Source organism: Pelophylax lessonae (genome assembly GCF_965119305.1).
Source record: "Pelophylax lessonae genome assembly, chromosome: 9".
Taxonomy (NCBI): domain Eukaryota; kingdom Metazoa; phylum Chordata; class Amphibia; order Anura; family Ranidae; genus Pelophylax; species Pelophylax lessonae.
Genome location: NC_138776.1, coordinates 85,874,818 through 85,901,070, shown reverse-complemented (window position 1 = coordinate 85,901,070; position 26,253 = coordinate 85,874,818). Strand labels below are relative to the sequence as shown.

General features: G+C 41.9%; 1 protein-coding gene across 4 annotated transcripts in view; it reads right to left on the bottom strand.

Annotated features, from left to right (window-relative positions):
• CPEB3 (cytoplasmic polyadenylation element binding protein 3) overlaps window positions 1-26,253 on the bottom strand; it is a 269,676-nt gene that overhangs the window by 52,690 nt on the left and 190,733 nt on the right. For all 4 annotated transcript variants that reach the window (XM_082267592.1, XM_082267595.1, XM_082267594.1 and 1 more), the window contains 2 exons: window positions 24,535-24,702; window positions 23,892-23,981 (listed from right to left, as the gene is read on the bottom strand). In XM_082267592.1, the coding sequence (XP_082123718.1) occupies window positions 23,892-23,981; window positions 24,535-24,702 (258 nt within the window). The remainder of the gene's footprint in view (window positions 1-23,891; window positions 23,982-24,534; window positions 24,703-26,253) is intronic.

Here is a 26,253-nt window from a genome sequence, read left to right as displayed (position 1 = left end):
GAAGCTAGTTTTTAAATCCAAAAGGATTCCCGTCTGCACAACAGGGAGAACCTCTCGTTGGTTTTTAGGGACCCTATAAGTAAAGTTTCTATGACTGCTACCCTAAGACCCTGAATAGCCTTTACATGGTGGATCAGAAAATGGCAGGGAACACCGTTTTGGGAAACCCTTTTCTATGAGGCACCGATATTCACCCACGCGTTTCGCAAAGTATGCGTGGTGCGCCCTACATATAAAAGGTTGCATGGACTTTTAGGTAAATAAATAAGATATTCAGAGGAGCAGGTTATAAACTGCTTGATACCATAGGTGTTACCTGCTCTATCTGTAAAGGAAGGCTGGCCATGTTGGATGAACTGGGATGTTTTTTTAATGTAGAAAACCTTGTTTTCTACATTAAAAAAATGCCAGTTTTGGTTTCAAAATAAGACTGGATTATCCATGCTTCTCTACTCCAGAATTTTTTAGTTTACTAGAAGCGATGATGTTTTTGAAGTATGGGTTTTCTTGAAAGTCACCTGAGGGGCTGAAGGAAGAGTAGGCCATAGTCTCGGATCCATTTTTTTTTAATATGTGCCAATGTTTCTTTAAAACCTTAATAATGGACCTATATTCATAATTAAATTAAATAAATATTCATAAATAAAATTCTGTTACGAACCTAAATGCATTTATATTAGGTCTATCATCTTTCTTGAAGGATGGTTGGCCCTGCAAGTGTTTTTCATAAGCTGTCTGGAAAAACTTTTTTAACAAACTTGTTTGTCATATTCCTCCTGTTTTGTAAATTTTCTACGTGGAATTGACCACTGGGAATATTATTTATCCAGGAAGGATGGTGACAGCTGGTATAGTGCAAATATGAATTACCACTAGTGGGCTTACAATAGTTCTTCGTATAAATAGACCCATTCTCATTGAAAAGTTTCAGATCTAAAAAGACCAAGCTATTCGGATCTGCCACATGGGTAAATTGTAACCCAAGGCTATTGGTGTTGCAAAAAGATGCAAACCCCTTTAAAGTCTCTGGACCGCCACTCCAAATGACCAGAATGTTGTCGATATATATTGCCCAAAGAACACAATGTGTCTTGCAAAAGGATTATGATGCCAGATAAATTGTTTCTCTCAATATCCCATGACCATATTGGCATACGAAGAAGCAAAACTCGCGCTCATTGTTGTCCCATGTTTTTGTAGATAGAATTGTCATGAAACACAAAGTAATTGTGCTCTAAACAGAAACTAGTGGCATTCATCAAAAATTGGGCCTGTCTAATTCACATTAGGATCTTTGTAAAGGAAATGTTGTAAAGCCTCAAGGCCCACATGATGTGGGATGGATGTACAGAGAGAACAAACATCCAGTGATGCCCACATGTAATGAGCCTCCCAGCTGTATTTAAGAAGGGTATCGATCACATAACTTGAATGCTTAATGAGCAAAAGGTAGTGTAGAAACTATAGGCTGTAAAAAGAAGTCGATATAGTGAGATAAACCTGCAGTGAAACTAGCCGTACTGGTCACAATCAGTCTACCTGGAGGGCATACAGTGGATTTGTCAATTTTGGGCAGGTGGTAAAAATATGGGGTGCTGCATAAAGGGGGCAACAAGAATGGTTTCTCTCTTTTACAAAACACCCCATCTTTGAAAGTCTCATCCACCAGATGTTGTGATTCCAGTTGATACTTCGGTGTGCCATAGGTTTTAATGTCAGATGGCAAAGGATAGGCTTCCTTTTTTATAATCTTTTCCATTTTGTATTACCAGGCTACTCCCTTTGTCTGCTTGTTTGACCACTATGGTGTCATTTTCTTGTAAGTTTTTAAGTGCTATGCTTTCCAAACCAGTCAAATTGGATAATTGGCTGGTCTTGGAGTTGCACAAGGACAAGAGGTCTCTGTATGTGGCCTGGTAATAGGTTTCTACATACGGGCCTTTGGAGGCTGATGGATAGAAGGTGGATACTGGTTTGAAACCTGTATATTCAACATCAGGAATGTGATAACAGTCACCCTGGGACCAATCCAAAGCCCCCTCTTTCCATAACTCCATGAGAATGGATAAGGCCTCCTGACCCCTGGAGGCATGAGTATCTGGGTTCCTGTTTGTCTGCAATGCCTCTTGTGTATGGTCTTCCATACTTGATCTTCGTTGTAACATCTTTTAACTGTTAAGTTGCGGATAAAACCATTTAGATCTTTAAAAGGGCCAGATTTGTTAGGCCCTTGGGACGGGGCAAAACTAAGGCCTTTTGTTAATAAGGAATGTTCTGCTGTGGTTTGCTCATGGGAAGAGAGATTATATATTTTTATGGTGTTTAATGAAGGGGTGAGGGACTTTCTATCCTTTTTTTATCCTTGGTGATTCATCCGCCTCTTTACCTCTTCTAGTTTTCTTTTTTCAAGACTGGTCGGAGACTGGACTAAAAAAGGATTGTCCAGCAACCATGGTAATGGGTGTATTCCCAACTGTCGCCATGGGTACTGCGGGTGAGAGAGTCCCTCAGGTGTAGACTCTTAAGATGTGCTCCTAAGCGGTAACAGTCGAGGTCCCTAGCCAGAGGGCTATATCTATTGTACGTGAACATAGAGGGAACCAAAACACTGTTCCACTGTGTGTTTTCTCTTGAGTGAAGCAGTGTTCTGTTTAGCCCTATCATGCAAAGTGGAAATCTGTGAGGAAAGTCCAATAGTCCCATGTAAGATTTCACAGACTTATGTACTGGGTGGACTAGTTTTGGATGTGGAGTCAGAGCTTTCCTCAATAAGGGTCCCATCCAAATTGATGGAGCCGTCCGAAATTGAGACCTGATGTTTGACTGGGGTATTAGAGAAGAGCTCATTGCCATGTTGGTATCGATTGGAGTAACTAGTGTAGGGCAATGCCTATCTGGGACCGTATGTTTGGCCATATTTTTCTTAATATTATTACTTATCGACCGTTTAGGTAGACTTTAATGAAAAGAGCGGTTGGAGGCTCATTTGCGGTTTAACAGTCGCTTATGCTGAATATCTAAATGCAGACTGGACTCGGCTGGGCCATATCTAGTGTACAGTGGGTACGGAAAGTATTCAGACCCCTTAAATTTTTCACTCTGTTATATTGCAGCCATTTGCTAAAATCATTTAGGTTCATTCTTCTTCCTCATGAATGTACACATAGCACCCCATACAGACAGAAAAACACAGAATTGTTGACATTGTTGCAGATTTATTAAAAAAGAAAAACTGAAATATCACATGGTCCTAAGTATTCAGACCCTTTGCTCAGTATTTTGTAGAAGCCCCCTTTTGATCTAATACAGCCAGGAGTCTTTTTGGGAAAGATGCAACAAGTCTTTCACACCTGGATTTGGGGATCCTCTGCCATTCCTCCTTGCAGATCCTCTCCAGTTCTGTCAGGTTGGATGGTAAACGTTGGTGGACAGCCATTTTTAGGTCTCTCCAGAGATGCTCAATTGGGTTTAAGTCAGGGCTCTGGCTGGGCCATTCAAGAACAGTCACGGAGTTGTTGTGAAGCCACTTCTTCGTTATTTTAGCTGTGTGCTTAGGGTCATTGTCTTGTTGGAAGGTAAACCTTCGGCCCAGTCTGAGGTCCAGAGCACTCTGGAGAAGGTTTTTGTACACGATATCCCTGTACTTGGCCGCATTCATCTTTCCCTCGATTGCAACCAGTCGTCCTGTCCCTGCAGCTGAAAAACACCCCCACATCATGATGCTGCCACCACCATGCTTCACTGTTGGGACTGTATTGGACAGGTGATGAGCAGTGCCTGGTTTTCTCCACACATACCGCTTAGAATTAAGGCCAAAAAGTTCTATTTTGGTCTCACCAGACCAGAGAATCTTATTTCTCACCATCTTTGAGTCCTTCAGGTGTTTTTTAGCAAACTCCATGCGGGCTTTCATGTGTCTTACACTGAGGAGAGGCTTCCGTCGGGCCACTCTGCCATAAAGCCCCGACTGGTGGAGGGCTGCAGTGATGGTTGACTTTCTGCAACTTTCTCCCATCTCCTAACTGCATCTCTGGAGCTCAGCCACAGTGATCTTTGGGTTCTTCTTTACCTCTCTCACCAAGGCTCTTCTCCCCCGATAGCTCAGTTTGGCCGGACGGCCAGCTCTAGGAAGGGTTCTGGTCTTCCCAAACGTCTTCCATTTGAGGATTATGGAGGCCACTGTGCTCTTAGGAACCTTAAGTGCAGCAGAAATCTTTTTGTAACCTTGGCCAGATCTGTGCCTTGCCACAATTCTGTCTCTGAGCTCTTCAGGCAGTTCCTTTGACCTCATGATTCTCATTTGCTCTGACATGCATTGTGATCTGGAAGGTCATATATAGACAGGTGTGTGGCTTTCCTAATCAAGTCCAATCAGTATAATCAAACACAGCTGGACTCAAATGAAGGTGTCAATATGGGGAGCTGTGTGTACATTCATGAGGAAGAAGAATGAACTTAAATGATTTTAGCAAATGGCTGCAATATAACAAAGAGTGAAAAATTTAAGGGGGTCTGAATACTTTCCGTACCCACTGTAAATCTGGCCGCCACCTGAGTGGGTCCTATAGTCGTCAGTGGCCTTGTGGGACTTCCAACTGAATATGCGACCAAGTTTGTAATCCTTAACGTCCCTCTCTAATTTACCCGTTTTTGAGCTATTAGTTTGTCCTCTAACTTATGTATATTATTTTTGAGGACAGTGGTTCTTTTTTGAAAGAGACTGATGTAGGAGAAAAATTAAGGAATTCCCCACATTTCATCTTGTTTTGGGCAGAGGCTAATTTGCATTCCTACTGAGATATCAGTATTTTAATCCACTTGATAGTACGGAATTCTGCTACTACTTCCCACTCTTTTTGAAGATCTGTTTCAAGAAAAATTTTTTTTCTTTTTTGCTTTTTTGTTTTTTTTTATTCCAAGTCCTCTGCGAGTGATGTTCAATTCTAAATATTGAGAGAAAAAAAAAAATGATCCCACCATTGTTTACATTCTGATTCCCTGGCATTTTGTGCTAGAAGAAATGCCTTGCACATGTGAATTTTGAATTCTTGGGTATGGGGTAGGGGAATGGACTGCCTATGTGTTGAATTGCCCCTGTCTGAAGAAGGGCTATTGGTGTGCCATGGGTGGCTGAATTTAATAAAAATGGTGTAGAGTCTGTTTTTTCTATTGTGATTCATGGAAAAAAAAAAAAAACAAGAAAATAAAGGAAGGGAGGGTATTGGGGGGGGGGGGGGGAGGAAAGGAGAAGGGAACCTGTATGAGCTCTGGTACTAAACACCTAGGTAATAGACCTAAATGTATTTAAATAAAACATTGCAAAACCAATGTTAATAAAATGGCAATACACAAATGTGCCATGTGTAAAATACCAACAGTGTCAAAAAAACCTTCAAAGGCGGTAATGGATAAAATTACCAAGTGGGAAAGTAAGGTCTTATAGTCCACTAAAAAGCTTCCAAAAACAAATCCCAAAAAAGAAAACAAAAAAATATTGTCCAGCGCAAGAGTGACGGAACCTGTACCCCTCCGTGATAAAGAGCCAGAAACCACATGGGGGTAATGGAGCAGCTATGTGGAAATGATGCACCCTGATGGGTGCTCAAGGTACACAAACCACCACAAAAAAGGGCTCGATGAAACCACCAGGTGGTGGGAGTGGACAATAAATGTCATATATGGTGAAAGAACACTATTAGGTCAAGCAATAAAAAGTTTATTAAAGACAAATCCATGAATATAGTATGCATCCATAAGTAAAACAGTGATAAGCCCTGCATAAAATCCTCAGACCTGTGTTCTGAAACTTGAATAGGTGAAAAAGTCACAGGATGGATCCTCTCTAACAGACTGCTGAGGAAACAAGACCACGTCTTGCGTCATGTCCGGGTTACTTCCTCCTTGTGTACCGCCATTGGTAGGCTCCTGTGGTTTCCTTGGTGATGCCACCGATCGGGACCCTTCCCACCCATTCTCCACCTGGTACATTGGGCCTGCGCCATGTGCAGAGCATTGTTGGCGGGTGGTGCCATGGTGTTTACTTATGCATAGTGGTCCTGGAGGAGTTAGGCCAGCTTTCGGCCGTGGTCGGCTGTGTTTGTTGGATGTGGTGGGCGAGGATTGTTCCCTGGTGGCCCCCTGTTGCCTAGGAACTGAACGGTGCCCATAATATACTGACTAGGACTTTCAAAGATGGCTGCGATGGGGCGGCGCATGTGAGGGACATCATTTCCGGTTTTTGTGATCGTGTACATGCTAGAGGCACCCAATAGGCATCCGCATTCTCCTGGTGAAATAAGACGCCGGGGAGGTGGAGGAGGTATACAAGACCCATCCGGAAGTGTTCTCAGTGCTGCGGCCTCCTGCCTTGACCTGGACACCTGAGGCTGATGTTCACGCTGTTCTCAAGAAGCAAATGAGCATATCTGTATTTATATTTAAGAGGAACATTTAGTCAATCTGGATCGAGTACTGACTGTGGCTTTGTAATACTTATCCCCTTAAGATCTACTGAGCCATGAAATTCTTGAGTTCGCTCCATTTATCATCTTATCAGATTGAGCTGCTAATAGTCTACAAACAGATACAATCAAGGGGGGAATCCTGCGCTAAATAATGATAGAGATAAAAAATGTTTAGCAGCTAGAACACTGGACCTATAGAAATCCAAACAATAATGCGTATCAAATAGTGCAGCGCTAGAAAATAACTATGATAAATAAATTACAAAAATCATTGGTGCAGTGAAATCAAACAAGACCAACATATAAAAGTCCATAAGGATCATGAATCCCAGACATGGATCTGATGTGGAGAGAAAAAAAGTCCAAACAGAGGGTGAGGTCCCAAGATATGGTGAGCAGGAAGAAAACACCCGTGGTGACTAGATAAAAGTGGCTGCTTACCGAAGGGAATGGGCCCCCAACTTAATGGACAGGCCACTCAGGCTTGAGACAAGCACACCCAGGGTAGACTCTTTCCTCCACATGAATAGACAAGGATCACCTCCAGACACTTCTTAGGTGTCCCAAGTATAACACACAGCCGTGGAAAGGCTAGTGAGTAGCTCCGATGTTAATGGTAAACCAAATAAGAAGGAAAAGGAAGGAAACCATAGCGTAATCCAGTAATGATGGTCACTCGAATTTATTAAGGTTCTACTTACATTACATAAAACAAGTACAGGCAGACATCGTAAAATCGCGGCGTCCCACGGTAGTGGAGTAAGCCGGCATCAAGAGGGGCGTGACAAACGTGGTGTCCGGTACCGCCCATCTCGCTGTGCCTCCTCCTCCTGGGGACGTCCGCGACGCACAGCCGCAAGCCGGATGCAGGGTCACAAGACACTGCCGGTTCTTCCACGGAAGCCGGCAGGAGACAGCTGAGACTGGAGAGGACGGGCCGCTCCACAGTCTCAGCTGTGACCTGCCGGCTTCCATGGAGGAACCGGCAGTGTCTTGTGACCCTGCATTCGGCTTGCGACTGTGCGCCGCGGATGTCCCCAGGAGGAGGAGGCTCAGCGAGATCCTTTTTCCTCGGGATCCGGACCATCTACTCCCCATCCTCCATCCCTGGATCTGTGAACACACCGGTGGCTGGGTGCTTGCGTCCCAACCACCCCTCGGCACCTATCGTTGGGGATCCATGCTTTTCACCTGAATGCTGATTCTCTTAAATTTAAGTGCATTGCAATAAATAGGTTTTTAATTTAAACACTACTCTGACCTGGCGCCCTTGTTTCGTTTATCCTGAATGAGGGTGCTCCCTCTATGACCGCTTATACTCCTTGGTGGAAAGGCTCCTCAGGTGTTCTCTCCAGCACATGTGGTTCTGTATATGCATGCATGCATGGTGAGAAATTTCATCACATGATCTATTAAAATATGCTGTTTTTGGTTTGTCTTTTGTATGTACTATAGATGTGTCTCCTAAATATTGTTTATGCACTTTGTATTAAATTGCATTAACATTGATGGACTAACTCTCCCCTCTTTGGATACTATGACACTGTCTGCGTCTTTTCTGTCTGAAAGAATTTGAAAATGCCTTTTGGTATGCACACATCTGCTAGTAGGAATATTTTGCATGTAGTCACGACTACCCATAGGATTGAGGGTTCATTGCCTCCTTATACCGGCCAGGAGATGGGTGCCGGTGGAGGTCGTGGCCCTGCCAATAAGTTCACAAGCTGTTTGTCCCTTCTACTATTATGTATCACATGGCAATGTATGTTTTAATAACCTAATATTTTGAAGTGTCCAGTATGTTTGGTTTATGAACCTATATTGGGCAAATGTTTTGGTTAATACCCACACTAGTTCACTTCCTGTTATTTACCACATAGAATAGATACTTGGTCTAGGATACCATGTCTTACTACTGTTTCTGTATATTTTGCATACCTTTAAATAAAAAAATGTACAAATAAATAAATTGCATTTACAGTGTAATGTCTTCTTTTAAATTATAGTAACACTCTGTACAGTGCTACATGAATCCTCTGAAGCAGCCATATTTCTGGTGAAACATGTCGAGCAGAAACTGCTGTACATACATCATGACTGCAAGAAAATGAAGTTTTTAAAATGGTATATGTTTTTTTTAATTTTGATCAAAATAAAATTAGTATGTTTTTTTAAAAAAGACAATTTTTGTCTATATGTTTTTTTGCACCTGAAAAATCACCTTCTATACCTTTCTAAAATTGATGAGGACTCTTGCTTATGTGTCCCTGTAGACAGGCTTGGAAAGATCTGGGCCATGTGACAGCTGTATATCGATTAGAAAAAAGGTACTTAAGACTTTTTTTTAAATTAAAATTACAGTGCCATTATCCACATACAGAAATAGAAGGAACAATGTAAATTAAACAGTGTATGTTCAGCATCACTTAAACACATAGGTGTGGATTTTAAAAGAGTTGCAGTTACATATTTGGCCAGTTACAGGTTAACAGATCCCCAGATAAATCAGGGTATTGCATACAAAGGCCTATGACTTGTTTCACAGGGACAAAGCCAGCTTCCTCGGGGAAAACTGGCAGTAAGTGCTGTATAAAGTATTGAGGATACACGCAGTCTAAACTAGGAAAGTGAAACTGCAACCATTGCATATCAGAGAAGAAAATGAAGCCTCATAACATCTAACAAGGATACATATGCAACCGGACAAAATTAAGAGGTTTGTATAACAATGCAAGAAGTCTGGCCAACAAGATGGGAGAACTGGAGCTGTTAATGTAGAAGCAGGATTATGATTTTGTGGGAATCTCAGAGACTTGGTTTGACTGCTCTCATGATTGGCTGGAAACAATTCAGGGGTATTCTCTTTATCACAGAGATAGAGAGAGTAAAAAAGGAGGAGGGGTATGCCTGTATATTAAGAACAATCTGCAAGTGAAAATAAGGGACGGTATCACTAATGGAGCTAGGGAGGAGGTGGGAAATGTCGTTATAATGGGGGACTTAATTACCTGGATATAGACTGGGCAGAAGGAATCACGCAGTCATCTGAGGCTCGCCATTTCCTAAATGTTTTGCAGAACAATTTAATGGGTCAGATGGTGAACGCACCAACAAGAAACAATGCGTTAGTAGACCTACTGATTAAGAATAATACAGATGTAGAAAGAAGGGGCAACTTAGGAAACCAGTGACCATAGGTCAATTTGTTTCAGTATAAATCATAGAAATAGGAAACACAAGGGTAATACAAGGACACTGAATTTCAAAAGAGCCAATTTCCCTAAACTGCGCTTTATGCTAGAGGATATTAAATGGGATAAAATGCAAGGAACAAAGAACACGGAGGAAAAATGGGAGTGCTTTAAGAACATACTAAATAAAGATATTGGCCAGTGCATTCCAACAAGGAAAACATTTAAAAGAGCTAAAATAAACCCTGGGTGGCTAACTTCCAACGTAAAAATGCATATAAAAACTAAAGAAAAGCCCTTCAAAAAATATAAGGCTGAGGGGTCATTGGCAGCATTCCAAAAATACAAAGAAAGCAATAAGAAAATAAGGGTGGCTAAAATAAAACACAAAAGGCACATAGTGGAAGAGAGTAAAAAAAAAAAGAAGAAGAAATTATCTAGGTATATAAATAGTAAGAAAGTGAGGCCAGAACACATCGGCCCAATAAAAGGACAACAAAGGGAATCTGGCTACAAAAGACAGAGAGAAGGTGCTGAATTCTCTTCAGTCTTCACAAAAGAATTGGGGGGCTACATTAACCCAGCTTGTAATGGTAAAGTTAATAACACGTCACAGGAAGCACCCTCATGGTTAACAGAAGACAGACTCCGAACTAGACTTGAAAAACGTACAAGTCACCGGGTCCAGATGGCTTACACCTGACGATCCCTAAAGAACTCAGCCAGGTGATAGCCAGATGATTGTTCGCAATTTTTGTGGATAGTCTACCGACGGGAATGGTGCCAGCTGATTGGAAAAAAAAGATATTGGCGGGGATGATAAGGGACTATATACAAGACTTTAGTAATGAAAACTGTATCATTAGTAGAAATCTGCATGGATTCATGAAAAAAAAAAAAATAAATTGCCAGACCAATCTGTTAACTTTCAACAAAGAAGTTAGCTGCCATCTAGATAAAGAAAGGCCTGTGGAAGTGGTGTATCTGGATTTTGCAAAGGCATTTGATACAGTTCCCAACAAACGCTTACTGTACAAACTAAGGTACGTAGGTATGGACCATAGAGGGAGCACCAGGATAAAAAGCGGGCTGCAGGGGCGAGTCCAAACGGTGGTGCTAAATGGGGAGGACTCAGAATGGTCTGGTGTGGAAAGTGGGGTCCCCCAAGGATCTGTCCTGGGACCAATTCCATTTAATTTATTCATAAACGACCTAGAGGATGGAATTAACAGCACAATCTCTATTTGCGGACAATAATAAATTAAGCAGGGCAATAACTTATACGCAGGATTAGATCATACAAGATGACCTGAACAAAATAACGGAGTGGGCATCTACAAATGAGGTTTTATGTTGAAAAATGCAAGATAACACATTAAGGTGCCAGAAATACAAAATACTCACTAGGGGGAGAGCCATTGGGGAAATCTAAGATGGAAAAGGACCTGGGGGTCCTAGTAGACGACAAGCTCAGCAATGGCATGCCATGTCAAGCTGCTGCAAGCAAAGCCAACAGAATATTGGCATGTTTTTAAAAGGGGATTCACTCCAGAAATAAAATAATTCTCCCACTCTACAATACTCTGGTCCCGCCGCTTCTGGAGTATGCGCCCAGTTCTGGGCACCAGTCCTCAGGAAGGATGTGCTGGAACTGGAGAGAGTCCAGAGAAGGGCAACAAAGCTAATAAAGGGACTGGAGGATCTCAGCTATGAGGAAAGACTGCAAGCATTGAACTTTTTCTCTCTGGAGAAGAGACGCCTGAGAGGGGATATGATATCAATGTATAAAATACCGCACTGGTGACCCTAGCATAGTAAACTATTCAGTGAAAGGGAATTTAAAAGGACTCACAGCCATTCGCTAAAATTAGAAGAGAAGCGGTTTAACCTAAAACTGCGTAAAGGGTTTTATATACCATCAGAGCGGTAAAGGATGTGGAATTCTCTTCCACAAGCAGTGGTATCAGCGAGGAGCATCGATAAGTTTAAAAAAACTATTAGATGGGCACCTTAACGACCACAACATATAGGGGTATACATTGTACTTTTGACATAAACACATACACACACTAATCATAGGTTGAACTGGATGGACTGGTGTCTTTTTTCAACCTCACTATAAACTATGTAGTCCACATTAATAGGAGGGAACAATCATAAACCGAGAACAATCCAGAGACAGGAAATTATCAGCTCACAAGATTTTGATCTGGACGAACAGCTATTTTTCTTATTGCACTTAACAGAAATAATAAAACACTTTCAATGGTCTGTTTAACAGTCCAGAAGGGGATACAGAAAAAAATGGTTACTGGAGGTTATATACCTAAACCATTTTCTAGGTGACATGCTGGTATTTCTAGAGTTTCAGTAAAGCTCTGACTTTAAATTATTTATACACAGAGAACAGCTAGAATTGGAAACACATGATCGCAGTTGCAGAACTGTAAGCCAATGAGGCTCTATTGCTTTACATAGTGTTTATCAACCTTACAATGAACATGCCTACAGGAGTGGAGAACAAAAGGATGCTTTCAGCATGCTGCTGCTCCTTCATTGACCATTTATAAGCTAAGGTGAATCTAGACCAGGCTGTACTGCTCAATTACAGTGTAGCTTTCAGGGAAGTCTCAGGTTGGTGTGCTGTCGGATCATGGATGCCCAAATTACAAGCCTGGCCGAACATTCTTAAAACTGAAGTATAGCCAAAAACAATTTTTAGCCATTTTCATAGCAAAAATCAGTTCTCCCCAGTGAAATGTTCCTGATGTCTGGCTGCTGCAGCGTATGTTAGAACTTTTACGTCTATTTAACCTGCAATCCCCCGTTGACTTATTAGGCTGTTATTTAGGGAGACTGACGTATATTTGTCCCTCTTCTAATCACAAAGCACTTTGCACTCTGTAAAGACTTATGAGTGGGGGAGGTTCCATCGACCAACCTCCTCTGATATCTGTATTGTATATGCATTGAGAGGACACTACAATCGTACTGAAATGCATGTAATCATTTTCCAATGCCATTTACACTGAGCATTTAGGTGCAGACGGTCTAGCTGAAATTACAGAAAACAAATTTCTATCCTTCCATGACCCTCTTTTTAGAATATAAATAAATTTACCTGTGACCACAGACCTCTTTAAAACTTTTTTTTTTTTAAAAGGGCAAAAGGTAAATCTTTACTTTTCCAGTCACCAGCAAATCCAAGCATATAAATAGGCCTGGACTCAGGGCAAAAGGTCAGGTCCCCTTGGAACAGGAAAATTCCAGGTCTTGAACTATAGGGTCAGTGTCACTGTGTGCAGGCTTCATTTCAATTCATGTGCACAATGTACTTAACTTCATTTTGGTTTTAATTCACGTGTACAAACAAAGCCTAATGTAAGGAAGACAGCTGCTACAATAAACATGTAGTGGTGGAAAGTCTTTATCCTGAAGCCTGATGACAAACAAGCAGGTTATTAATAAATGCTAACAGCTGCGCCATACAGAATTTTGTCTAGTACCTTCCATGACACAGGCTACTGGCAGAGAATTTAAAGCAGTTTCCCTTATTAGATTTGGGACAGAAATAGAAAACAGGCTCACCATTCACCTGGCTGGTACTGCAATATTTTTTATAAACCGTTAAAGCAAACAGTGCAGGGAGAAGTTACTTACTATAGTCAATTATGAATGTCTATTACAGTAATTTGTGGAATTCTGCTAGCAACTTAAAAATGCAAGAAAGCATAATACAAAGAATGAAACTAATTTCCAGCCTAGAGTGGATCTGCAATAATAACTGCATATGCAGCACCAACCAAACATTTCAGAAAATTCTACATAGAGTTATCCGAAATAAGCAAAAGACTACTGGAGTCAACTGACAATGTTGTAGGTGTTCCTTTCACTCTGCCCACCATTATAGATTTTTATTTAAATATTAAATTTGCATACATAAGTATACTTTTTTTTTTTTTTTTTTTATTCTCCAATCCGTTATTACCTTTTGTACCACTTGCCCCTTGTGCTTCGATTGTAAACTCTCAGGAGCAGGGCCCTCCTAACCCTCTTGTATAGTAATTTTACTTTCTCCCCTTAAATTGTGAACTGCACGAAAATTGTTGGCGCAATATAAATACAGAACAACCACCAGTTAATGACTGCCCACCCGAATCGTACTGCAGATGAGCGGTCACTGTAGGCAAAGCGACGTACTGGTACATCACTGCCCACTTCCCAGCAAAAGATTCTTGGCCAGGACCTGCTGATAAGCAGTGTACATTCACAGCCAGAGCTTTGTGTTGACATTCAACACAGATCTCTGTACACAGGAAGTGATCTGTCAGTTTCTCATCCCTGCAAAGCAGAGAGGGAGTGCTGCAGTCAAAGAGAGGGAGGTGAGAAAAAGTGGAGAGGGGGTTGAGAGAGAGAGAGAGAGAGAGAGAGAGAGAGAGAGAGAGAGAGAGAGAGGAGCGAGAGCCAGGGCCAGGAGTGTGAGAGAGAGAGAGACACACAGGAGAGAGCCATAGACAGGAGTGAGAAAGAGACAGGAGAGAGAGGAGTGAGAGAGGCTGGTGGGAGAGACCCCTAGCCCTGTCATGTCTGTGGGAAGGTGTGCGAGATGCTATAGGTGGAAGGTGGGGGTGGGGCAGGGATGGAGAAAGGGTAAGAGGGGATGGGGTGGGACGGGGGGGGGGGGGGAAAGGGTGTTTGAAATAGAAAATATTGATGTAGATCACTTGGTGGCTGGGGAGGATCTCTGAAAAGAATGCCTCCGGCTAGTGGGGGGTGAGCACTGGCGCCAGAGGATGGATTTCAATGGCTGGTGTGTGGGAATGGAAGAAGATGCTGGAAGGGGGGTAGCAATAAAGAGGAGGGGGTTGTGACAGCTGGTGAGGGGATCCAAAACTATTAGCTGTGTAGGTGTGCAAGCAGTGGTGGGTGGAGGAGTGAAGGAAGTCTCACAGGCAGGGAGGCATGGAGCAGCGGTGACAGCTAGTGGGAGAGGGATTATAGCACGTGAGTGGAGCCCAGTGCAGGAACTTGTCCCAAACACTGGGCTCTGGGACTCCAGCCCAGGTTTGCGGGGCCCCGGGACTTACATCCAATTGTCCCGCGGAATAAGGGATGGTTAAGAGGTATGGTATACATACGATAGTTTGTAGACGCTATAACTATCACGCAAACCAAACAATATAAATCTAATAGGATTTTTTTTATCAAAAGCAAGTAGCATTTTGGCATAAAAAAGAGATGTGATTTTTTAGAATGTTTTTCTTGGATATGTTTTATAGCAAGTTGAAAAAAAAAAAAGAAAAAGAAAAAAAAATAGAATATTTTTTAAATTTCTCTTTTTTATTCATTTAAAAAATAGCAAACAAAAAAAAAAATGGTTATCAAATACCACCAAAAGAAAGCTATTTGTGTGAACATTTTATATACATTTTGTTTGGGTAGAGCATTGCATGATCGAGCAATCGCCAATTAAAGTAACGCAGTGCTGAAAAGCGAAAACTGGTCTGGTCATGAATGGGATAAAATCCTCCGGATTTGAAGTGGATAATAAAAATAATTATAGTAATAAATGACCATTTGTTCTTTGCATGAGTAGTTAAAGTGCAACTTCACTCTCTCAATCAACATTGATCATATTTAATCCTTACGCTGCTAGGATTAGTAAATCGATAGGAAAGAATAACCTTTTAATTTTTTTTTCACATTTATCCAGCTACTTTCTGCTTTCGATGCCTAGACAAATGAAAGGGGGGGGGGGTTGTTTTAGCTAAGCATACTCTACTGCCTGCATGCCTGAACTGAGGGCAGATAGATTCCAGGAAGTAAATACTACAAGAATCAACTGCCCTTACTCAAGATGGCCACAGCCAGAAATGCTAAGGGGTGCTTTTCAAAATGATCAGCAAAATTAAGCATGAAGACATGGATGGATGGATGAATTGACTTTGAATATTAAAAATGAATTAAATAGCATTTATGGTGCTCAGATGCAGTGTAGTTCTGTTTGAAAGACTTTCTCATGGGGCACGATAATAAAACCTCAAAGTCAATGACAAGGCAAAGCTAATGTTTTCGAGTACCATAATCTTGTAAATGAACGTTCACATACAAACACATTGGTGAATTTAATTTAGCTTATGGCTAACACCGTCAGTAAATAACCCTCCTCCCACCCGGTCACTGCATATAAATGCCGGGTGGGAGCTTCCTCCTGGGTGGACATTCCTGAATGTCCTTCAGAAGGAGGGAGATTGCACAGCTGCGCGATCCCGGTGTGCCCATGTACCCTGAACATAGCGCAACAACGCTCGGCAGGAGGGCTCTGTGATTGGCCCTCCTGACCACATGATGGCTGCGTCCAATCACAGCCATTATGAAATGTCAACAAAGCTGTTGTAATGGCGATCGTCTCTTCTCACTGACAGGCTTTGTGTGAGGAGAAGCAGAGCCGATCTGTGCCATTAGCCAAAACAGCCTCTAATCCTTTGCCACACCTGCCCATAGTGATCTGCCACATCTGTCCCAGGGAACATCTGCCACATCCCAGTGATCAACATCTGTCACACATCTGACATCTGTCCACAAAGCTAAAAAATAATTTAGAAACGAGGAGGCTTTCTATATGCTCCAGAGTATGTTGGAGGAAAGTATGAGCCAGTAGAAAGCAGTGGCACTGAAATGGAAACTGAAAGGAAAGAATCCTAACAGAGGTTTAGGAGATTTGAGCAGGCATTCACCAGCAGTGCAACAAATCCTGAGGCATCCACCAGCAGTTCTGCAAGTCCTTGTGCAGTGGCAAGCACAAGCAAGGCAACATTCCTACAGGTTAGGCCATATGCTAGTAATGGGGCGTCCCATCCACAACAAGGCAGGCCCATACTAGCCCTCCTGGATGTATCTGCAGATATTAATCTGCTGAACTACATTGTGGAGCAGTGTAATTTGTACACCAGCTAATATTATGCCAGCAATCCTGATTCTTCCTATGCCCGCCCTTTTGTTTGAAAACCCCTCACCGTGGAAGAGTTTAACATTTTCCTTGGACTAACCATCAACATGGGGCTGACCGAAAAAAAAAAAAAATGAACTCCATTCCTACTGGTCCACCCAACCTATCCATCATATGCCAGTCTACTCCTCTGATGCCCAGAACCCATTACGAAATAATGGGATTTCACTTACCGTAAAATCCATTTCTCTGATGTTCATTGACCGACACAGCTCCTCATCTTCATGACCATTGTGTTATACTGCCCCCTACAGGAGTAGAACACTAGGCAAACGGAAAAAAAAAATCCCACTTTCTGCTATAGGTATTTAGTTTTGAAACAAGCAGTGTCAGGGGGGGAAAAAAAAACTCCTCCAAAGAGGGGCGGGCACTGTGTCAGTCAATGAACATCAGAGAAATGGATTTTACGGAAAGTCAAAAATCCCATTTTCTCTTTCGTTCATTGACAGACACAGCTTATCCTCATGACCATCGGGACGTCCCAAGGCAGCTTCCTTAGAATGCTTAGGCTTGGGTCACAGGGAAGGCAACACAATGACTTAATTCAGATGAAAATCCGAGAGACAAGCTTCGGAAGGAACGACTGACATGGACAAAGAACCACCAGGTAAGATGGACAAGACAGCTCCGCCAGTTCAGACACCCTGCGCGCAGAAGTAATGGCCACCAAAAAGCCACCTTCTGGGACAACGCAAGCAGGGGAATCTCCCGAATATTTTCAAAACGAGGCTTCTGGAGAACTGACAACACCAAATTGAGGCCCCATGGCAGCATCAGAGACCACACTGGAGGAGCCAATTGCCAAACATCCTGTATAAAGGTGTGTGGCCAAAGGGCTTTGAAAGAAAACCGCCAAGGCCGAGACCTGGCCCTTAATGGTAGTCAGGGCCAGGCACTGCTCAACCTCTCGTTGAAGGAAAGCCAAGGTCCGAGTCACTGAAAGAACGAGGGTGAACCCTGAGGGATTCACACCACACAATGTAAGTCTTCCACGTACGATGGTAAATCTTCCTAAAAGTAGATTTTCTAGCTTTTAACAGTGTAAATTTATATATTCAATAGAATATATTTCTCGCGCCTAGGAGTGCCTAATGGAATTGGAATGTGGGTGGGGGGTGAGTATGTAAACAGATTAGACTAAGCAGCTGCTATAAAGTATGCGATAAAACTGTTTGTAATTCCCAGCTAACTGGAAAAATATATAGCGCTTGCTGATGCGTGCAGGAACTAACGGTATGTACTATAATGTGTATAGTATAAAATCCTAAGTTACTAAAATCATTAAAAATGGGCTGGGCCCCTAAAAATTACATATATATATATATATATATATATATATATATATATATATATATATATATATATATATATAAATAAGTGGTAGGTGTGCCAATAATCAAGTCCAAAAAGTTCAGAAGTCAGCTGGAACGCAAACCGCTCTCCGCGCTACAGACCTCCACTACAGGGATTGCACAGCAAATTTTTATCTAAATTTTATCTGGCAAAATAAACATGATTAAATGATACGGCACTATCTGGAGCCTTCCTCTTGTTTTCCCACAAATCACCGGAGGAACTGCACGGAGTCCACACACCCCGCTCGGGGGATCTCCGCTGAAAAGTCTGTACATCCCACTTGGAGGACCCCGGCTGAAGGAGGAGACGAGCCCAGCAGCTGCCACTGTCTAGACCAGGAGGGTCACTAAAGCTCTGATGGTCTCTTTGCCCTAAGGTAGTAGAGACCCACCGCATCTGGTGAGTGTACATCTACCCTCATTGTTTGTATGACCTGGACAGCTTTATCTCATTGGAGGAACCAACACCAAGCACCAGCATTCATATTTTCTGGCTTTTTTTTGGCACCAGCCCCTTCATTTATATATTTTTTGGCTTTTTTGTTATTTCTGGCTGTTTCTGAGCAATCATAAATGGGCCACCTATGAAAAAAAAATTGTTTCTACCACTTTGCACTTTAAGAATACACTGAACTTTTTGGACTTGATTATTGGCACACCTACCACTTATTTATATATATGTAATTTTTAGGGGACCAGCCCATTTTTAATGATTTTAGTAACTTAGGATTTTATACTATACACATTATAGTAAATACCGTTAGTTCCTGCACGCATCAGCAAGCGCTATATATTTTTCCAGTTAGCTGGGAATTACAAACAGTTTTAACAGTGTAGTATAAGTTTTTGATCTGGCGCTAGAAAAAAATCTATGGCTATGTTAGTTGTATGCTTGAAGGTATAAATGCTGCTGATAGACTTTAAATGTGGCAATAAGTTAGAACGAAAACATCAGTGCAAAAATCCTCTATCTAGTAAGTGCTCTAAAAATGATATATTACTCAAAATATTGTGACTATAATAAAGTGAGATGTGCTAAAAATATTGCTATTGAATCCTAATTCTAGCCCAAGTATATATCTAGTATACAAAAATGAATATTTAAAGTAATACACAAAATATTTGTGCAATCTGTGCAAAAAGGTCTGTGTGAATCATCAAAAATTCATATATGTGGGGAACTATGCATATACGTTACAAATAAAGTCATAAATAAAGTTCATAAAAAATACAAACAATTGTGATTAAAAAAGTCCCAAGGAAAGTTCAATAAAGTGCAAATTAGTGCATAGAAATGAATATTTGTATCAGCCAATCTTCCAAGAGCGGTGTGCGCTGAGAAACACCCTGTGTGCTGCTTCCACCAATCACCCCAAACTGACTCACCAGATGGAGTGGCTGGTAAGGTTATAAACCAGCTATTAAGCCTTTTCTTACAGTATATCCAGCAGGTAGTCTCATAATCCACTTTGAATGGTCATCCACCGACAGGCAATCTCATATCATGCAGGGATGTGCCATATGTTAGGAGGAAAAATGAATCTACATAGCGTGATTCCATAAAACATAAAGGTTTTATTCAATAAAAGTTCCACTTACATTTCACAAGTGTCATCCTGACACCAAGGGTTCCAATGCGACTTTAAAATATGCAAACGATCCGTGTAACATACTCCTTTGTGTGGGGATTGTTGAACCCACTGCGCAGGACGGATTCGTCTTGCGGCTTGGATTGTAACAGCCGGAGATGAATCTGACCTGCGCAGTGCATTCAACATCATGGTCCCGCCCTACTAGTTTCGTCATGTGATGTCCTCACGGAGCAGCGAGATGTGGGTGCTGTCGGCCAGAAGGAAACGCTGCGACTCAGGCCAAAGCCAGTTCATATGCGCCCTCGCGAGACGTTTTACTTGAAGGCAAGCCCCTGTACAGTTGCCTTCGGCACGCGCTCGCTGGCCGGACTGGGGGGACCCTAAGGATCTATATTATCCAATTCGTCGCCCTGTCTGGCCCTTTCGTTTTAGTTCTCACAGGAACAAAATAATAAAGAGAGGAAAAAATTGCAAGGACCAGAGATCCCAGCAGGAACTAGGTCCTTACTCCTGACTGGACAGAAAAAAACTGAATAGCCATAGCAGAGGGTAGGAGTATACCCCAGGGACTGCCCCATAGGCATGGTCAAGTTTTTTTGACTGTCTAGTGTCCTATTCCTGTAGGAGGCAATGGTCATGAAGATGAGGAGCTGCGTCCGTCAATGAACGAAAGAGAAAATGGGATTTATGACGTAATTTTCGGGCTTCAAGCAAATGTTTACCCCTCGGATATAAATATTTGTGTAGATGAATCCCTAGTCCACTTCAATGGAAGACTTGACATCAAGCAATACCTCCCCAGTAAACAGGCCAAATATGGGGTAACATTTTACAAGGCATGCGACAGGGCCAAGGGTTACACATATGATTTTAAAATTTATGCGGGAAAAGGACAGCCAGCTACCCCCCCCCCCCCCCATATGCCTTACCTATATGGGGACAAGTGGCAAAATCGCCTGGCAACTGATCCAACCACTGTTTGGGAAGGGTTACTATCTATATGTAGACAATTTCTACACGAGTCATCCACTTTTCTGCCATCTCTACCTAAAGATGACTGTGGCCTGTGGGACAGCACAGTCCAACTGCAAGGGTTTCCCACAGAGATTGGTCACTAAGAAATTGAATCGGGGTGGGGGATGAGATTAAGAGGTACTAGCCCTAAAATGGAGAAAGAAAAAAAAGACATCTACATCCTTTCCACAATACATGAATATACCTTGCTGGAACTTTAGACAAGACGAGGTCCCATCCAGAAGCCAAAATGTACATATTAATTTTTTGGTATAAGAAAGTCGCCATTTATTTGATTCAACTAGCCCTGTTCAATTCATATGTTATTTTTTCCAAGTGCACCCAAACATTCCTAACCTATCTAAAATTTCAAGACGACGGTTTTACAGCCCGTCTCTATCCCCATGACCATGCCCCTGAACAAATTCAACCGATACATTAACCAGACTTCATGAAAGGCACTTCACCGATATCCCCCCTCCTACCCCCACAGGCCACAAACCCCCAAAAAACACGTTGTGTATGTTCAAGTTGAGGAATTCGCCATGACACCCGATACTACTGTTCCCAATGTCCCTCCCAGCCAGGCTTCTGTATTGAAGAGTGCTATCGGATTTACCACACTTTACTACATTATTAGTGAAGTAAAGACATTTTCCCAGTTTCCGCTATTTCTGTGTATGACCCGGACAGTTTATAAACAATGCTTCTGCCAACCATGTTTCTGCCTTACATGTGAATTGACCTCAGCCTGTTAAATGACCATGCTTTTTGCCTGCCTCCTGAACTGATCGTTTGCTCTGCCACTGTATTAGTGGGATTCAAGACAGCACAGGGGTCTCACATGTGTGAGGGGATCCAGAATAGAATTCCAAATGGAGAAAACTTTCTCCGGGTGTTCTCGGATTAGGGTCTGGAGACTCGGAGGGTTCAAAGAGATTTGGGTGGGAGAAGCCTCTACCCCTGTCGTCAGGTCTTACCTGACCAAGGCCCTAAGCCTTATAGTGCTGCCTGCTGCCACCTAAACTGGCCATGCCTCTGCCTGCCACCCGAAATACTGCCAGGACCAATGCTTCAGCATCTCTGCCTGCTGGCTAGAAAATTCCTGGACATTTCCGTTGGCTGTCTGGACCAATGCTTTTCATGTGCTGGGGCAGTATTCCTGTCTGCTAAAACCACAAGTAATTAATTTTTTACCCTTTGCTCGTCAGAATGTTTTTTGGGGTGTATTTCTTGGTACGTACATGCTATTTGTTCGAAGCCTGAAGGTGCTACTTGCATGTTGGGCCAATGTATGTGGCATCGCCATACTCAGGAGGAGTAGTTTAATATTCATTAGGGTGTCATTCTTGGTATGTAAATGCTATTTGTTAGAAATATTTTTAAAAATGACAATCACAGATTTGGACGTACTCTGTCTTCCTTCCTGTGGACTGTAAAGAGGTTTAAGTAAAAAACCCTTGAAAATGTTCCAAAGTCTGAACCATCACCCCTTGAAATAAACAGTTCTTGCACTTCCCCCAAAGAGACCCCATAAGTCCTCTGGGGACAAATGCAGGTTGGAAGGGAAAAAACCTTTCAGGACGACAAGACCGAACTCAATCTCGTAGCTTGACGAAACTTGGGCGAAAGACCCACAGTGACCAGAATTTTTCGAGGGGCTGGGGGGGGGGGGGGGCGAGAGAACCCGGGGGTCCAACAATCCCAGGGAGGGGCCATGTCCACCCCAAAACCCTCCAGGGGTAGTGGGGGGGGCGGAGATAGCTACTTACCACACCAGGAACAGGGTGGGCAGTGCTCCGGACAGGACACCGCTCCCTCGTAATGTGGGTGCCGCCGGCCAGGAGGAAATGCTGCGACTCAGGCCGAAGCCAGTTCCTATGCATCCTTGTGAGACGTTTAACTCGCAGGCCAGCCCCTGTCCAGTGAGGCTATGTCATGGCCGACCAGGCGCTGAGCTGAAGTCTGCAGGCGCTGGCTGGCCGGACTCGGGGGACCCTAAGGATCTATATTATCCAGTTCATCGCCCAAGTCCGGCACTTGATTGTAGTTCTCACAGGAACAATAATAATACAAGGAGGACCAGAGATCCCAGCAAGGAACTAGGTCCTTTTTCCTGACTAGGCCTATAGCTGAGAGTGGGTGTATACCCCCAGGACTGCACACAGGCATAGTTGAGCTCTTTCCTGCCGAGTGTACAACTCCTGTGGGGGGCACTATATACCAATGGTTAAGAAGAACCAGGAGCTGTGTCCCGTCAATGAACAAAAGAGAAAATACATTTCATTTTCTTTCCACACTTTCCAAAAACTTGTGGAAAAAAAAATGTTCAAAAGACTCATTATGCTCGTAAAATATATGTTGTGGTGTTTTCTTTCCAAAATAGGGTCATTTTGTGAGTAATTCTCCAGGGCCTTAAAAAATTTGATAGGTACTCAGGAAATGAAATGTGTAATTTATGCCTTTAAAACGCTTGACGGTGCTACTTGGATGTTTGGCCTCTGTATGTGGCCAGGCTGTGAAAAAGGCTCACACATGTGGTATCGCCATACCCAGGAGTAGCAGAATATATTTTGGTGTGTAATTGAAAGTTTATCTATGCCATGTGTAAGAAATAACTTAATATGACAATTTTGTGGGGAAAAAAGTATTCATTACCCAAACTATTGTGGGTAAAAAAATTGCAACTTCAAAAAACAGACTATACTTCTTTCTAAATACCTTGGACTATCATATTTACAAAAAATGGGTCATTTGGGGGGTATTTATACTGTCCTGACATTTTAGGGCCTCAAGAAATGAGATAGGTATTAAGTACATCAGGATTGATCAAGCTTCAATGATAAGTAGCCTAGCTTGTAGGCTAACTTTCACACAAACCTATTATCATACACTTATCAGGATTTTTTTTTTTTTTACCAAAGAAATGTAGCAGAATATATTTTGGCCTAAATTTATGACGAAATTTGACTTTATTGGATTTCTTTTGAAACCGAAAATATTGTTTTTTCGCAAAAAATAAAAACCCAGTGGTGAATACCACCAAAAGAAAGCTCTATTTATGTGAACAAATTTTTAAATAAATATTTAATTTGGGTACAGTGTAACATGAGTAATTGTCATTCAAAGAGCGAGAGCATTGAAAGCTGGAAGGGGGTGAAAGTGCCTAGTATTGAGGTGGTTAAAACAAAAGCCAAAGTACAGCGACAACACATGCATTCGATTTTAGTGAATTAACCTGCACTACAGAACTCAAAATATATTACCTTTTGGTGGAAAGTAAGATTTACTTTCGGCTTTATGTGGCCAATCCACAACCAAAGGTCCAAACCGCCTGAAGCTTGCTGTGATCTCATCTGGAAATAACAACATAATATAAACAGAGAGCAAAAAATACAAAAGAGCAACTATATTGACAGGACATTATGATAAACTTCAGTCTAACCATAAATTGTTCTGTAGTTTCAAATGTAATACAGAAAACTGTGAATGGGACCAGAGGTCTGTCATGATATTTCGGAAAGCCACAAGGAGTGTGGGATGGGGTGGCTGCAATATAATAAATGTGTGCTTTTGTGTTTATTACCACTTTAAGCCATACTAAATTCTATAGCATAGCATATCTTCATTTCTTGAGTCCAGGTCCACCTTAAATCTGGATAGCTCAAGATCTCTATGGCAATTTAACCACCCTTAATCAACATGAATTTGCACTGATATTTTTGGATGTGCCAACAAAAGTATTAAACACCCACCCCCCCTCCACCAATGAAACATTTTAGGAGAGTTTTAGAAGCATTAGGTCTGACCAAACATAAGGAGAATGGGTCATCCACAAGTTTTCACATGTATATATGGATGGCTTCAAATGTACAGTAAGAACCGCTCAGATCAGAAAAGCAACAGTACCTTCATCAATGTCAGGAGGTAGCCCTCCAACAAACACCTTCCGAGAGTAGCGTTCGACCCGTTCACCATTTTGACAGTGAGTTGGAGAACTCAGACCAGATGACAAGGATTGGTCTCCATGACTATCACTGAGGAAGCCATCTTCAAATGGGAAGAGTGAAGATCGACCTAGAGACAAGATAAACTTTGGTCAAGAAAAATATTCACATTTTCTTCAGAAAGGGGTTTAATTGATAATTTTGAGTAAAAAAAACGTTTTTTTTGGGGAAGGCCAACTCTTAGCTCTCCTTTCTAGAGAAGTTCTCTGTACTAGTGGTCACTTTTTGAAATCAGTGCACTGTGCGGGGCTCCGCCCACACACCCGCATCATAAATTTACACAGCTCTCTGCGTGAATAAACTCCAAGCCCCAACATCCTTTGAATAACCACAATGATGTGGAGCTTCATTGATTTTTCCAGTGTATCTACCCGACCATTTACCTGCAAAAAAATGTACATTTATTTATTAAGTGAACTTATCCATTAAACACTTTGCCTATTTGTCTCTAGGAATTTGTAAACCACTTGTATTTGGAGATGTTCTTTACAATTAGTAATGCGGTATAATGGGATTTTTGTACCTACCGCAAAATCCATTTCTCTGAGTTCGATGGACAGCGCTCCATGAATCATAACAAGTGGTTTATATTGCCTCCTCCAGGAGTAGGACTAGGCAGAACAAAAACACCTGGCTACGCCCATGGGCCGTCCTCAGCTGGTATATAACCCCCCCTCTGCTCTAGGCAATCAGTTAAGCAGCAAGCAGTATTAGAAGAATCAGGACTCCATGGAGGGGTGGGTGATGTGTCCGTCAATGAACTCGGAGAAATAGATTTTTCGGTAAGTACAAAAACCTCTTGTTCATTGATGGACACAGCGCTCCGTAAATCGTAACTACTGGGACTTCCAAAAGCAGTGGCACATAAGAGGGCACATAAGAGCCCTCAACCAGTACACAGGAGCCCCTTCTAAAAAAAATAAAAAAAAAGGTTTACCACATCTGGAGCGGGCCTTTTTCTGACAGCTGTTTACAAGTTAAAAGATTTTTTTTTTTTTTTTTTTTTGCTACAAAAATCTTAGAACCCCCAAATATATATATTTTTTAGCAGAGATCCTAGAGAATAAAATGGAGATGGTTGCAATATTTTTTATCACACTGTATTTGCGCAGCGGTTTTACAAAATCGCAATTTTTTTGGAAATAATTCACTTTTTTTTTTTTTTTTAATTAAATAAGGATTAATACAGTAAAGTTAACCCAATTTTTCTGTATTGTAAAAGAATGTACGCTGAGTAAATAGATACCCAATATGTCAGGCTTCAAAATTGCGCACGCTCGTGGCATGGTGACAAAAATTGGTACTTAAAAATCCCCATAGGCGACATTTTAAAAATGTCTACAGGTTACCAGTTTGGCGTTACAGAGGAGGTCTAGAGCTCAAATTATTGCTCTCGCTCCAACGATACCTCACATGTGTGGTTTGAACACCGTTTACCTATGTGGGCGTGACTTGTGTATGTGTTCGCTTCTGAGAGCGAGCTATCGGGGAGCTTTAATTTTTTTCCTATTTATTTTATAGCTTTTATTTTTACACTTTTTGATCACTTTTATTCCTATTACAAGGTACGTAACCAACCCTTTTAATAGAAACAAGCATTACAGGACCTCTTTAATGTGAG